The sequence below is a fragment of the Bufo gargarizans genome, chromosome 4 (genome assembly GCF_014858855.1).
Source record: "Bufo gargarizans isolate SCDJY-AF-19 chromosome 4, ASM1485885v1, whole genome shotgun sequence".
Classification (NCBI taxonomy): Eukaryota; Metazoa; Chordata; class Amphibia; order Anura; family Bufonidae; genus Bufo; species Bufo gargarizans.
The window spans coordinates 34,187,916-34,204,401 of NC_058083.1; the positions used below are offsets into that span (position 1 = coordinate 34,187,916).

Consider the following 16,486-nt stretch of genomic DNA (forward strand, 5'->3'; position numbering starts at 1 on the left):
CCTGCATTTACATTCTTTGCTGACTGATTTGCAATCTACTTACTACTCAGGCTGGACCCACCCCCATCATTAAAACCCTTAATGTACATTAGTAGATAAGCGGAGGCGTGATCTGTAAAATGAGGACCACATTTCATGTCCCTCCCCTGCAATTACATTCTTTGCTCACTGGTCTGCTATCTACATACTACTTAGGCTGGACCCACCGCCAACTTTCTCAGTCCACTTCTTGCATAAGTTGTCACCAACCTATAGCGATATGAAACCTATAATAATAGATAAGGCTTTGCTCACTATGGAGGTAACACCCTGTGGTATTCCTCCATAGCGAACAAACCTGTGGAATTACTCCACTCGACAATATTCAAATTTCTTTGATGAGACCTTATCAAGGAGAATCGTTTCCAGTCAGTTTTTGCTGACGTTGTCACCTAGTAGGGAAATATTGGCAGATAAGCAGGGGTGTGCTCTGTGGAGGGTGGGTTTTATAGCCTTCTCCTCCCCTGTGTATCCTCTCAGCTGTCTGCATTTATCTTCCCCTCTACCACTAAGTCAGATCAGTCTGCACCATCAGAGGGCCACAGCAATCTGCCCCAGTCCATTCCTACAATTCTAATTAAATAAATGTCATCTCTTTTCACCTCCCCTCGTTTTTCATCTTCGTAACCTACCCCTCTTGCTCCACCTTTTCAGTATGCAAAGTAGCTCTGCTCCACCAAGAAGAAAACTGATCACCTAAAGTCATAGGTAGTGGCTTTAGAGAGTGTGATTACTTCTGGAGGAAAGCTAATTTGCATGCCCTTTCCCAGGGAGCATTGCCTGTAGTCTCAATACCAGCTGGTGGTCTCCACAAGGAGAACCATCTCTCCGGAGAACTACCTTTGTAGTGTAGACATTGGGACCTACATAGATCAGGAAAATACTCACCCCTTCCCCAGCCTAAAAGCAGTAGGGCTTCAGAGCTGTGCAGTGTACGTCGCTCTCCCTCTTTTCATTCCTTACCCATTTTAAGATCTCTGCTCACTTTCAGTGAATTGAAAGCATCTTGTTTCGATCTAAAAAAAACCATACAGACTTAGAAGGCTTTGCTGACTACTTTATACGGATTACCTATTCTCTGGATAGGTCATCAGTATCTGATTGGTGGGTGTCTGACACCCATGACCCCTGCCGATCAGCTGTTTGAGCAGCCTTCTCCCTGCTCACCAAGCACAGCGCCATACATTGTATAGTGGCAGTGCTTGGTATTGCAGCTCATCCCCATTCCCTTAAATGGGACCGATGAACGTGGCGTCACTGGCCTAGGGATAAATTGCAAGAAGATCGAGGCCTTATCAAACAGCTGATCGGCGGTTGTCGGACCCTCAACGTCAGATACTGATGATCTACCAAAGGGATACGTCATCAGTAGGGTTCAACGAATTGGGTTCGGATTGCTGTATCCAAACCCGATTCATTTCAATACAGTCATTTATGCGAATAAACAAACTGACACGTGATATAGGCGAGACGAAGTAAGTCTCGCGATATTTGCCGAAACTTCAGAACGACCTCCACGGAGGCCAAAAAATTACAGTAGGAAGGAGCCCATATTGCAAACAAAGTTTTCAAATGAATCAGGTTGGGATACAGCAATCCAAGCCCGATTCGCTCAAGCCCAGTCATCAGCCTAAAAAAAAAGTTGCAAAACCCCTTTAATGCATCTGAAAGCTGAGAGAATTTTTTTAATAGAAAATCCTCGTTGAGCACAAATCTCACTCCTGTTCTGACAGTTTGTTACAATGTATCGGCTTAGTGGATTGGAGGACAGTGTAGACTGGATACAATTCTAGAAAACCCCCCCATTATTTTTGGTGTGCACAGCCTCACCGAAATTTTGCCGAAATCCCGCTGGCAGCCAATTGGTTTCTGCCTCCCGCTGAAGATCACAGAGTGGTGGCTTATGGCCTCGCCGAGAACTGACATAAATGGGAGGCAGAAATCTTGCAGCTGTCTGTGAAATTTCAGCGCTGGGGTCTGCGCCAAAGTGTCACAATGGAAGACACAGTGTGAGAAGTATTAGGCCTGTAGAGTAAACAGGAAAGTCCCCATGCACTGGCAGCAAGCAGAGATTTTGAAAATGGTGAGAAATTGAAATTCATATGATATTAGAATAGCAGAAGACTGAATATAGTCATCTAAGATGGCATTGTGGTTGTATTAGGAAAGGAGAGTGATGCAGCATGTACTCCTGGCATTGCACGGCGGCATATGCAATGAGTGGCAGATGAGAATTACCTGGGTGATGATGCCCAGGGCTACACATCGTATAATTTTTCCTACAATTTTTGTTCTTTTGAGCTTTGGGTTGAAGCCTGGTTCTGTTTTTGTCAGGTTTCTGTAGGTTGGCGTATTAACCTGGATATCTGCGAGGGGGAGATATGTGCCAAGGAAGATGCCCGTCCCCTCCTCGAAGCTTTTAAGGAGGAACATTAGGAGCACTTAAATAGAGCATGTAATGTGTGTGCCAGGAAGCGACGGGGTGCAGTCTAATCACGGCTCTCCCTGGGTGATCTGTAGGTACGTCTGGCTCTGAATGGCACATTCCTGGCACCACCTGGGTAGTGATGTCATTAAGGAGCTGTGCAGGAAGCACGGGTAAGTCGGTCATTTTGCAGACCTGTCATGTGGAAAGACAACATGCTAAACCAAGACGTTTAGCTCCCTATAGCTGACAAGTATTACCACCCAAGTCACGACTGGAGAAAATTCTGAAATTTCTTCGAATATAATTCTTCTCCTCTGGCAAGATAGAACTACAAGTATCAGCATGCCTTGCCCACAACACCTAACACACATAGCCATGTCATCTCACCACACGTAAGACGGCAGGATCTAAACTAGAGAAGGAGAATCTTTACATTATGTTAAAGGACTTGTTTTCGTTTCATTGACAGCAAGCACAGATCTAATTTTCCTATATCAGACACATACATCTGTATACCACGGGCACTGCCAGGCTGAAAATTAGTTCCTAGAGCATCTTCCACCAATGGTCGGTGAAAACCATGGACAGAACACAGATGGCACCCGTGATGTATCCATGGTTTTCACAGATCCGTAGACTATAATGGGCATGAGGGCGTCACCACGGACTGTAGAAAACCACTGGAGTGTGAATACACACATTAAAGTCAATGGATATGTGAGCGGTCCATGGACACAACAGAGAGCACGCATCCGCGATTCATTCACATGTGAGGCAGGCCTTATAGTGCGGCTATTCAGCTGCATGGTCATTCATGGCGGCTTTCTGTTTTGGCTCAAATGGTGGTCTTGAGTGGAGGACTCAATATGCCCGACTAGGATCAAAATTTTCTTCATCAGTCAGTCCCTTTAAGGCAGGACCAAGGTAGGAATTGCACCATCAATGGGCCCAAAGGTTCCTCTGCCACATAAGAAGACACCTGCTTTATAAATGGCACATAGTAGGTTGAAGCCCTGGTAAATATTTTGCATTCGGGACCAGGAGATTCAAGTTGCATCTGTCTGTTATTGTATATAAATACGATTCAACCTGATTTCCCTTTTCTTGTACTTACAGTGATTCTGCAGGAAGCCATAGTGCAGTCTACGTCAGGCCACATGGGATCCACGTTGCAGTGCAGCCAGTGGGAGGAACGGCTGGAGCTCCACTTCTTGTACAGCCCAAGGTTGTCTTCTTAGATATCAAGGTGCAGTATTTTTCATTCTACCAGTGAATGTAATATAACTTTGTAGGTTTCTCTCTGTGTGTACAGTACATTTGTGCATCCTGGGATGACTGGGAAATATGACAGGTCTCACTTTAAAAGTTTTTATGACACATTACCAGATCTTGGTGGTTGATGAGGGTTCAGCCATAACTCCTGAGAACATATGCAGCGAAGCTCTCCGCATCCATTCTGTCCCCATAGAGAATGAATGGGTCCGCACCCGTTCCGCACAATTGTGGAATGGATGCGGACCACATTTGCGGACGTCTGAATGGAGCCTAAATAGGTGTCTACCTTTTCTGGGAAAGATATTTAAATAAAATTTGCTTCCAAAAAGAAAAGAACATTAAGCCGATCTGATGCCAGCATATGTAAGATACCCTAATTTGCATAAATATTTTCCAGAAATGCTCAGAAACATTGGCTAGACTACAGTACTCCTCATGCATACTGGGTGGTCTCCATAATAAGAAAGAGCACCCTCAAGAGCAACCCAAGGCCACTCAGTTAACCAGAGCAATTTTCTCAGTACTTTGCTTTTTTTGAAAGGAGAACTGGCTTGTGTGTGTCTCATTTCCAGTGGAGTAATACATGTGGGTCTTTTTTGCTCTCTTTCTTTGTCATCTGAAAAAAATCACAAGAAATTCACGATGAATGCTGGCTCAGTAGAATTGATTTACTCTGACTAACTCTGAAAGAAGCATTTACAATGACAAGATAGGTGGTGATAGTCACGCCTGTGTACTGCTGCTCCATTCATATTTATGGCACTGCTGTAGATAGCCAAGCACTGTAATCAGCTTTTCTTAAGTAGTCCCATAGAGTTCGTTGGAGGGGCAGTATACATGCGTGATTGTCACCCCAATGAGTTGGGAGATCCCCGTTATTGTGATTCCCCGATCAGATACTTATCACTATCCCGCTGATATGGTAGGACCATCCCTTTACATCCTGCCCCCTTACCTCTTCTTCTGAGATCTGTAGACTTGAGTTATCTGAGACAGCATAGTTTCTAAGGGCCTGCTATCTGACAAACACACTGACAAAACTGGTTGTTGACCAGCTATACTGTCAAACATGCCTCAGCTGTGCCATTAAAATCTGATTCATATTAGTTTGTGGAATAATACATTTTGGTGGGAACCTACAACCTACATCAAAAAGTGCTCACAGTGTCTTGAAGGTGTAAGAAGTGTCACATAAAATATTGTATTTATTCTGTTCTATGTTTTGTTCATCAGGGTAATCGCGTTGTGAATTTAGGACATTTCTCCAATCCCTGGAAAGTATCTGTCTACCTCAAGGACTCTTCAGGAGCACCACTGAAGGGTATTATTTGTGGACTCTATGGCCATATGGGACTACTGGTATTGTATGCTTGAAAGTTAATGACCCACTGTTCCCTAAATTATTCCCATTACACACTTTAACTGTATTATAAAAGCAAAAATATACAAATGTGCAGCTCAAGTCAACTCAGGGCTCCTTGAAACCACTAGAAGAAGTGATTTTGATGGGGTTTCTTCTGCTGGACCATTACAACAATTGAGAAGATGCAATATACTGCTATGAGAAGTAGCAGAGGGAATGACCTAGCCTTCCTCTTGGTTTTCTGTTGGGATCCAAGTAAATTTTTAGCCCGAAGTTTTATGGGCCAAAAATATAGTACAATTGCAGCCTAGAACTCTTAATCCCAGCAGAACATAGAAAATTCCTAGTTTTTCACATTGGTTAAAGGGGTTGGCCCATGCACATCATGTATTACCTTTCTACATGATAAGTGATAAATGTATGATCGCTGGAGGACCACCACAATCACTGGAACTGGAGTCCCATCAATCTTCTCTGTGAATAGAAAATCAGTGCACATGCGTGACCACGGTTCCATTTAAAGTCTATAGGACTGCTGGTCTGGTTAGATTCTAAAGATATCAGAGCAGAGGGAAGGACTTATGGAGCAGCTCACTGAAAATAGCCCAGAACACCTCAGCATAAGGCACTATCTTTGGAACACTTGAGCATCTGCCCGTGCTGGATTCGAACACCTCTTCAAAGAAATGCCGATACCACAACCACCCACATAGATATGTTAAAACATCTTTCCAAGGCTCCTAATTTGCACTGTCAGCAGTTTTGCAATGTCACAACTGCTGCCAGACTCTCTTCCAAAGGTTTCCCACTAAAAAGACATCTACATGTAATCATAGCACTGCTATCTCCGCACTTCCTGTCAATGGGGTTGTCAAGCAGTAAGTCCCATCAACCATCATTGTACTAAGGTCTTCATCTCAAGAAAGAATTACCACAAGAAGGGGTGAGATGGCTTCACTCAATCTGGCTCCACGTTCAGTAGGAAGTACTCCACATGTATACCTTTGAAGGAAGCCACCAATGTATGGCACTGTATGACACCCCATTATAAAAACCATATACTGTATGGTAAACTAGATTTTTTGGAATGTCTCTACAATCAACTATGCCACTCCATCCATGAAAAAAATTGAATGCTGATTCTCTTCAGCATATGTGCTGAGAACTTTTCCGAATGTAGAGGATAGATATGTTTTAGCCTCACCAAGTTTTTGTACACCTACATTTGAGTACAGAACCTCTCCTCCGTTTCCAGTCGCGAGGCCAACCCAGCTTTCAGTACTTCCCCGTTCTTTCTGTAGGTATAGCATTTCATTGTCTTTTATGAGACAATTTCCAACATTAAACGAGTCCCGAGCGTGAGTTGTTTTACATTCGCCTGTCATTTCCATTCCCTACGCTAACTACAATTACACCGGGATAATTGGTTAAGTATTCGAGGAGGAACCCGCAGAAGAAAAAAGCTAAATTTATCTTCTCTACTGAAATTTTCCCCAAGGGAACTTTCTGGGAGTCTGTGTTTACTTTCACAACCTGAGAAAATAAAATGCGTAAAAGAAAGAGATATTTTTCCTGCTGGTGTGAGCGAGGAGATGAGCCCGAGCAGGCCGTTAAAGCGCGTAAAGCAAAAATTAGGCTCCTCACATACATACATCAACAATATAGCGAGCACGTTATTCCTCATAGCTGTGGTGCCGTGTGCAGCTGTTGGCGTTCCTCACTTGGCATGAATTTTATGGAGACGAGCTCCCGTCTTATGACAAAGCTTTAAGAACAGCGAGCGGCATTTAAGGACAATTAGTTAACGTGTAAACCATTCTCCAGAACAGAAGCCAAGAGACTTGATGAAGCGGAGTGAAGCCTTAAATTGACTCGCCTCTGCCTTAAATACTATCTTGCATCAAAAAGTCTTCATTAAGACTCTCACATAGATATAAAACCCCGAGATTTAGGAGCATGTGTTTGGAAATCTGAAATGGTCTTTTGGGAAGAGCAGAACGTTCCTCCGGGGCTCATAAGCTTGAAATGACAATTTACTATGTATTTGAAATCAACAGTCTCATCTATAAAGTGCTCGCTATGGGTTGTTAAATGCTGGAGGTACTGGGACTGACTGTATGTAATGGCTGTTGGCATGCAGCTTACGAAAATGAAGCCACCGTTATGGGCGACTTGTCCTGAAAAGATGGAAGAAAAATCTGATTAATCAGTTTGTGCTTCAAATGAAGTCAGATAGAAGGTGGTGGATTATTTATGGAAAACTGGTCAAAGACTGAAAAAAAAAAGGGGGGATTTGTCCACATTTCTGTTAGAAGGGTCCTGGAACCACAGGAAATTCCTTTCCCTATAAATGGCTGTAATGTTTGGGACCCCCAGTAATTGGCTGTAATATTTGGGACTCCCAGTAAATGGCTGTAATAGTTTGGGCCCCCAATAAATGGCTGTAATAGTTGAAACCCCAATAAATGGCTGTAATATTTAGGACCCCCAGTAAATGGCTGTAATGTTTGGGACCCCCAGTTAATGGTTGTAATGTTTAGGACCCCCAGTAAATGGCTGTAATGTTTAGGACCCCCAGTAAATAAATGTAATGTTTGGGACCCCCAGTAAATGGTTAAAATATTTGGACCCCAGTAAATGTCTGTAATGTTTTGGACCCCCAGTAAATGTCTGTAATGTTTGGGAGTCCCAATAGATGGCTGTAATGTTTGGGACCCTCAATAAATGGCTGTAATGTTTAGGACCCCCAGTAAATGGCTGTAATATTTAGGACCCCAGTAATATGGCCATAATGTTTGGGACCCCCAGTAAATGGTTGAAATGTTTAGGACCCATAGTAAATGGCTGTAATGTTTGGGGCCCCCAGTAAATGGCTGTAATGATTGGGACCCCCAATAAATGGTTGAAATATTTGGACCCCCAATAAATGGCTGTAATGTTTAGGACCCCCAGTAAATGGTTGAAATATTTGGACCCCAGTAAATGGCTGCAATGTTTTGGACCCGCAGCAAATGGCTGTAATGGTTAGGACCCCCAATAAATGTCTGTAATGTTTAGGACCCCCAATAAATGGCTGTATTGTTTAGGACCCCCAGTAAATAAATGTAATGTTTGGGGCCCCTAATAAATGGCTGTAATGTTTAGGACCTACAGTAAATGGCTGTAATGTTTGGAACCCCCAGTAAATAAATGTAATGTTTGGGACCCCCAGTAAATGGTTGTAATGTTTGGGAGCCCCAATAGATGGCTGTAATGTTTGGGATCCCCAATAAATGTCTGTAATGTTTAGGACCCCCAGTAAATGTCTGCACTGTTTGGGACTCCCAGTAAATGGCTGTAATGTTTGGGACCCCCCAATAAATGGCTGTAATGTTTAGGACCCACAGTAAATCTCTGTAGTGTTTGGGACCCCAGTAAATTAATGTAATGTTTGGGAGCCCCAGTAAATGGCTAAAATGTTTGGAACAATCCTGCTTAAAGTGTTTGATTTTACTACTAAACCACCACAGGTGACATCAAGTCTTACACTTTTTCCATTGGTAATGTAATGTTTAGATGTAGTAGGTCTTCCATATTGAGGAACACTTTTTTGTAGCTGCTCTGGTTAAAGAGGTTTTCTCGGACTTAGATATTGATGGTCCATCCCCAGCATTGGTCAACAGCATATTGTTGGGTCAATCATATTGCATATTGTTGGTTGACATCTGACACCTTTACCAATCGGTGTCAAGTTTGCCATGCAAATGATAGGAAAAAAACGGACGCGCGGACAATCTTGTGTGCCTCTGTGTTTTTTCACGGACCCATTGACTTGAATAGGACAGGTCATATTTTTTTCACAGACTGGAAACACGGATCACGGACGCGGATGACAAACGGTGCATTAGCAGAGTTTTCCACGGACCCATTGAAAGTCAATGGGTCCGCAGAAAATCACGGTAAACGGAACAACGGACACGGGACACAACAACGGTTGTGTGCATGAGGCCTAATGGAGAGGACTCAAAGAGGAGTCCTCTTAATGCATTGAGCACAGTGTCAGAAAGCAAGTGAGTATGAAGATAAAAATGACATAACCGGACTTACTCTGTTTTAGAGCTTACCGATTCCCTTTAAATAAAATAAAAAAACATGGCTGCTGTCTCCTAAAAACAGCGCCACACCTGTTCACAGTTTGTGTGCAGTATTGCAGCTCATCTCTAATGAAGTAAAGGCAGCTGGTTCAAGGTTCAATATCTCACACAACCTGTGGGCAGGGGCAAGACAGTTTTTTTTTTTTTATGAAGCAGCCATGTTTTTTTCAATTCCTGTACAGATCTTTTAAAGAAACACTAAATATAGAAAAATGTACAAAAAATATTCAATTTCGTCCTCCTCCTTTCCTCTGATCTCATTCCGTTTCATTTTACAATTAAAACTGAAAAATATATTAATATATAAAGAAATGTCTGTCTGCCCCAGAAGGTCAACCATGTCCTCCCTCCTCCTCCTCCTCACTGTCTTGTGTCTGGCTGTAAGACAGCTGGATGCAGCAGGAACCTCCCCTCTCTGCTCTACCGGCAGTAGGGCAAAAATATTGAGAAGCCCTATCCTTGATTAAGCCCTGCCCTTTAGCCATTCTGTAGCAGAGAACGGAAAAGATCAGCAGGAGATTAACTCTGTGTACTCTGCAGTATTTCTACAAGTCAAGGGACGTAGACAATCCTGCAGACAGCAGATGTAAAGTACAGTCTATTCTATTATTATCTAAATGTTTGAATATTGGAGAATTCTATGTCATCATCTTACATGTACAGTATTAGATTAAAGTAGGAACCCCCTCCCCAAGGCGTCCACATACGCAAAAACACAATGGGAAAGTCAAGAGCCTTTTGCCCTTCGTGCATAGACCAAATAGTTACTCCGCTGTCCATTAATCGTAAAAGAACAAAAGATTAAAAAACTTAAATTTACAGCATTTAATGCAGAATTTCCAATTTCAAAAATTCATCTGAACGCGAGTTCAGATGAATTACCATCTAAATGTTTGAATATTGGAGCACTTTCCCTGAGACCTTTCCTTCTACCGTTGCAGGGAGCACTACCGTGGTAATAGAAGATGGATGGGGAAACTTTTCCGACTTGGTTGTCTTAAGTTCCGGATCAAACTGGTGCTTAATATTCAATGTTACATCACCCGCAGGTATTTATCTGCTCTCTCTTGTTACCATTTTCAGTGTCTTGCGCCCGGTAATATCTGGAGATACGGAGCCTTGTGGATGCCTCTAGGAGGAATATATTAATATATTTATTATGTGCAACCTCAACAGCAAACTAAGTCACAGGAGAGGCTTCTAGAAATAAGTCTCGCATTATATTCCTTTGTTCTTTTGCTGATAATTGTAGAATGGTTTTGAGAGCTGCTACGTCATTTGCATATAAAATACACAGAACATTTATATATTGATAGATATGAGGTAGGTAGACAGACCAAAAGATGGACAGACAGATGATCAGACCGAATAATAGGAGATAGATGAACTCAAGAAAAGCTGTATTGTTGAGCTGAAATGGCGCAGCAAACACATGGGTGAATAAAAAAACATTATGTTCTCTGAGTCTGCTACCTTTTTGTATAGATAGATAGATAGATATGAGATCGATTTAAAAAAAAAATGTGGCAGCATTCCAATTTCCAATTTTTTTTTCACCATGGAATTTGGAGTGCCTCGAAGCCTTGAGCGATAGCAACCACCAACTTCCTTTCTTTTAAATAGAAAGATCTATAGACTGGTAGAAGATAGATATTAGATAGCTAGATGAATAGAAGAGATATGTTATATAGATAAATAACTGATATATATTCAGTGGCGGAACTAGAGTGTTATGGGCCCCGATGCAAACTTTGGATTGCCCCCCCCCCCCTCCAATTCATACAAAGAGGCGGCAAATTTTCATTACACTAAGCCCAATGCATGGCTAGACTCACCCAGTCCTAACTAATAAAATCTGGTCCGACCTAATCCAGGGTGTCGCTGGCGTTGGCGTGACGTCCACTGGATCCAGAACAAGGTCCCTGTGGTGATAGAGAAAAAATGAATAAATCACATAAGGAAGGGATGGTGACTGCTCCTGTGAAATCACCAGCAGGGGGCACTGTGCTGGCCTGTAAGACCGAGCCATGCGAATATATAGCAGGGTAATCTAGGACATTTCCCCTATGTGCTACCACACAGTACTAATGCCCACATTGTGGCCCCTCACAGTAATGAAGTCCTCCTTGTGGCCCCTCACAGCAGTTATGCCCACCTTTGTTCCTGTCACAGCAGTTATTCCCAGATATGTGCCCCCTCACAGTAGTTGTACAAGATATGTTCCCCCTCAGAGTAGTTATGCCAAGATATGTGCCCCCTCACAGTAGTAATGCCCAGATATGTGCCCCCTCACAGTAGTTATGGCCAGATATGTGCCCCCTCACAGTAATTATGGCCAGATATTTGCCCCCTCACAGTAGTTATGGCCAGATATGTGCCCCCTCACAGTAGTTATGGCCAGATATGGGCCCCCTCACAGTAGTTATGGCCAGATATGGGCCCCCTCACAGTAGTTATGGCCAGATATGGGCCCCCTCACAGTAGTTATGGCCAGATATGGGCCCCCTCACAGTAGTTATGGCCAGATATGGGCCCCCTCACAGTAGTTATGGCCATATATGGGCCCCCTCACAGTGGTTATGGCCAGAAATGTGCCTCCTCACAGTGGTTATGGCCAGATATTTACCCCCTTACAGTAGTCATGCCCAACTGTGTGCCCCTTACAGTAGTTATGCCCAGTTATGTGCCCACCTCACAGTAGTTATGCCAGAATATGTGCCCCCTCACAGTAGTTATGCTAGAATATGTGCCCCCTCACAGTAGTTATGCCCAGTTATGTGCTCCCTCATAGTAGTTATGCCAAGATATGTGCCCCCTCACAGTAGTTATGCCAGATTAGGTGCCCCCTCATGGTAGTTATGGCAGATTAGCTTCCCCTCAGTAAAAATGCCCACTTTTGTGCCCCCTCACTCTTGTTGTGGCCCCCCTTTTGCCTCCAATCTGCAGCTTTATGAAAAAAACAACAACAAAAAAACCAACACATACTTATCTTCTTATCTGATGACGTGCTCCCACTCACAATGCGCTGCTGACTGTGCTGGACGCCGATTCCCGGGCTTTCAGTGCTCCTCCTACAGCCAGCAGCACGATGTGTGGTCTGCAGGGGGAGCGTCGGAGCTCAGAAAAAAAGTGAAGCAGGGAGAGCAGTGAGTGCAGCGGGCCCCCTCCCCCCGCCGGGCCCGGTCGAAGTCCTCTGCGACCGTGATCGTTACACCTCTGTATATATTTGGTAGATCAATATATTATATAGAACAAAGGCCTCATTGTGCTGGGCTGGAATGTCACAGGAAGGGTGAACAAAGAGAGACCACTTTTTCACTTACTTTCGAGTGCTTTCTTTTTGTATCAGGGTCTTGTGGCCAAAGACCTATAGAAGATTTGCACCACCACCCAATCCTTTTTCCCTCTTTAAAGGGGTTCTCTGGGAATTAAGAAAATACAATTATTTAAAGTAATTAAATATTATTTTATTATAAATATTAGAGATGAGCGAATCGAATCAGACGAAGTGGAATTCGATTAGAATTTCAGGAAATTTTTTATACGCAACAAATGCAAATTTCCTTGTGCTTCGTGGTAACGAATCGCTATTTTCCTAAACGGCAGCTACACGTGTGAGGACTGAGGACATGGGGCAAGGAACTCTGGAAAGGCGGGATCACCCAGATTGGCATGCATGCATGCAGACAATTAGCAGCCAGCCAGCCCTGTGATGTCACAGCCCTATATATACGGCACCCATTTTAGATTCTGCCATTTTCCAGCATTCTTAGTGAAAAGGCGCTAGGGACAGCAATAGGAAAAACCATTGCGAACAAAGAAACTGAAAAAACGATTTATAAGTGCAGGGAAAAGGATAGGGAGGAATTATTTCACAGCATCTTAGTGCAGGGAGGCAGGGAGAGAGACGTCAGAAGGCCATAGAGAGAGTGCTAGAAAAGTGATTTTACAAGTGCAGGGAAAGATTATTTGGGGATCCAAATACAGCTCTGTCATTCCAGCAATTTGTTCTTGGGGTGCAAGTGCTACGTTAAAAAGCCTTTAGTGGCTTATGTCTGTGGAAAAAGAAAAATATATACACTGTTCACTTCTAAAGTTATTTGCGGTGAAAGCGTTTAGTGGCCTATTTCAGTACAGAAAAATATATATATATACGCACTTCACTGGTGCAGCTATTTGTGGCAAAAGCGTTTAGTGGCCTATTTTAGTACAAAAAGAAAAAAAATATTCTCAGTTCACTTCTGCAGTGATATACACTCTCCTAAAGAATTATTAGGAACACCTGTTCTATTTCTCATTAATGCGATTATCTAGTCAACCAATCACATGGCAGTTGCTTCAATGCATGTAGGGTTGTGGTCCTGGTCAAGACAATCTCCTGAACTCCAAACTGAATGTCAGAATGGGAAAGAAAGGTACCCCCACCGGGTACCACTCATCTCCACTACAAATAGGAAAAAGAGGCTACAATTTGCACGAGCTCACCAAAATTGGACTGTTGAAGACTGTAAAAATGTTGCCTGGTCTGATGAGTTTCGATTTCTGTTGAGACATTTAAATGGTAGAGTCCGAATTTGGCGTAAACAGAATGAGAACATGTATCCATCATGCCTTGTTACCACTGTGCAGGCTGGTGGTGGTGGTGTAATGGTGTGGGGGATGTTTTCTGGGCACTGTACTAAAATGGCCCCCACAGTCACCAGATCTCAACCCAATAGAGCATCTTTGGGATGTGGTGGAACATGCAACATTTCCACTCGTTGTAATTCTACCCTCCACATGTTGGACCGACTATACGAATGGAGAAAGGCCATCAATGATTTCTTGAGAGGAGGAGGAGGAGCAGCCAGAGGAGCTACAGCGTGATGAGGAAGACGAGACAGATGACCCAGACACACCTTGGTAGTATGCAGTGGAGATAGAGACAGGGAGTCCCTCCGAGCCACTTGCACAAATGGCCCGATGCTTGCTCACTTGCTTGCGTAGTGACTACCGAATTGTCACCATTCAGCAAAGGGATGACTTCTGGCTCTCCACCTTGTTGGACCCTCACTACCGGTCCAGAATGGGGGCCTTTTTTACACCCACTGAGAGGGAGGACAAACTGAATTACTACAGAGACATCCTATGTAGTCAGTTGGCCGCTGCCCATCAGAGCATCGTCCATCCTCTCGCAGGTCTGCCCGGGGGGGGGGGGGGGGGCCCTCTGCGCTCATGTACCACTGCTATGGCTGCTGGGGAATGGTGGGGTGGCAGGAGCAGTACCAGCTCTATCAGCAGCAGCCTGAGTCTACAGTCGCTGATGAGTAGCTTTCTTTACCTGCATAGTGAAGAAACTACTCACCAGCAGCAACAGGTAGACCTGGAGCAGGACCTGAACCAGCAGGTGGTGACATACTTAGACAGCACCCTGCCAACCCACATTAAAGATCCGCTGGACTACTGGGCATCCAAACTGGATGTGTGGACACAACTAGCAGAGTTTGCCCTGGAAAAGCTGTCCTGCCCTGCCAGTAGTGTGGCATCAGAGCGGGTGTTTAGTGCGGTGAGGGCTATAGTTACCCCAAGGAGAACTCGCCTGTCCACCCAAAATGTGGAGAGGGCTGACCTTTGTCAAGATGAATCAGGCGTGGATCATCCAGGATTTCCAATCACCAATTCCTGATGCATCAGACTAGATCATCCATGGTGCCACACCAACACTTTGACAAAAGAGTCCAGTTTCATCTGGCTACCTACCTCAGCTACTACTCTGATGCTGCCACCCGCCTGATGCCAAACATCTGATGCCAAGTGCTCCTTCTTTCACCCACCTACTGGTATTGCCACCCCACACCCCACTCTGTCACCGGGTCTCCTGATACAGCTGCTGCTGCCATCTCCACACTATGTCACCTTGCCACTCTGTGGTATCCTGATGCTGCTGCCATCTCTACACTATGTCCCCTTGCCACTCTGTTGTATCCTGCTGCTGCTGCCATATCCACACTATGTCACCTTGCCACTCTGTGGTATCCTGATGCTGCTGCAATTTCCCCACTATGTAACCTTGCCACTCTGTGCTATCCTGGTGCTGCTGCTTCCCTCTCCACACTATGTCACCTTGCCACTCTGTGGTATCCTGATGCTGCTGCCATTTCCACACTATGTAACCTTGCCACTCTGTGGTATGCTCATGCTGCTGCAAGTTCCCCACTATGTAACCTTGCCACTCTGTGGTCTCCTGATGCTGCTGCTGTCGCCACCTCCAGACTCTGTCATTGTGCCCCTCTTTGGCCTCCTCATACTGATGCTAACTCCAGACTGTTATTGTGCAACTCTGTGGCCTTCTCATACTGCTGCCAACTCAAGACTGTCATTGTGCTACTCGTTGGCCTCCTCATGCTGCTGCCACCTCCACAATCTCTCGTCGACGTGCTACTCTGTGGCCCTCTCATGCTGCTGACACCTCCACAATCTCTTGTCGTCGTGCTACTCTGGCCTCCTCATGTTGCTGACACCTCCACACTTTGTCGTCGTGCCACTCTGTGGCCTCCTCATGCTGCTGCCACCTCCACAATCTCTCGTCGACATGCTACTCTGTGGCCCTCTCATGCTGCTGACACCTCCACAATCTCTTGTCGTCGTGCTACTCTGGCCTCCTCATGTTGCTGACACCTCCACACTTTGTTGTCGTGCCACTCTGTGGCCTCCTCATGCTACTGCCACCTCCACAATCTCTCGTCGTTGTGCTGCTCTGGTGGCCTCCCTGATGCTGCTGCCACCTCTACAGACTGTCATAGGTCCACTGTGGACTTCTCATGCTGTTCCCACCCTTCCCACTTCATGACTGGGCCACTATTTTGCCTTTTGGCCTGGTTGACATCATCATTTATTTGACCTTTCTTCTGATCTGTCAGAAGGAAGGAAAAATGAGACGCACCACTTATCCGGTCTGTGTAGCAGTTGTAAGGCCTGTATGGTCCCATCAGAATTGGCTTATGATTTGGTAGCCAAAAGCTGCAGTGCGTACAAAACACAGAAGACATGCAAATAATTCCATTCACGTTTCATCTCTGTTTTAGATCCACTCCTATTTGTTTTTGGCATTAGCAATACTGATGGATTATTGTAATAAATGCTGACCGAGTGAAGGCAGATGCTCCACAGACAGGATCCGTTTTTCGTGTGCTATTGTTCTGACGGATCAGAGGAAGGGCAAATTAATCAGTGACGTCAACACAAACTTACTCTGACACCCTCTCCACT

The 16,486-nt window shown here is 44.5% G+C and overlaps 1 protein-coding gene across 1 annotated transcript in view; it reads left to right on the forward strand.

The window, feature by feature from the left end:
* Positions 1-16,486, forward strand: part of LOC122934682 (fibrocystin-like) — an 84,024-nt gene that overhangs the window by 18,577 nt on the left and 48,961 nt on the right. The window contains exons 2-4 of the mRNA XM_044290322.1: positions 3,584-3,713; positions 4,976-5,063; positions 10,180-10,287. Coding sequence (XP_044146257.1) covers positions 3,584-3,713; positions 4,976-5,063; positions 10,180-10,287 — 326 coding nt within the window. The remainder of the gene's footprint in view (positions 1-3,583; positions 3,714-4,975; positions 5,064-10,179; positions 10,288-16,486) is intronic.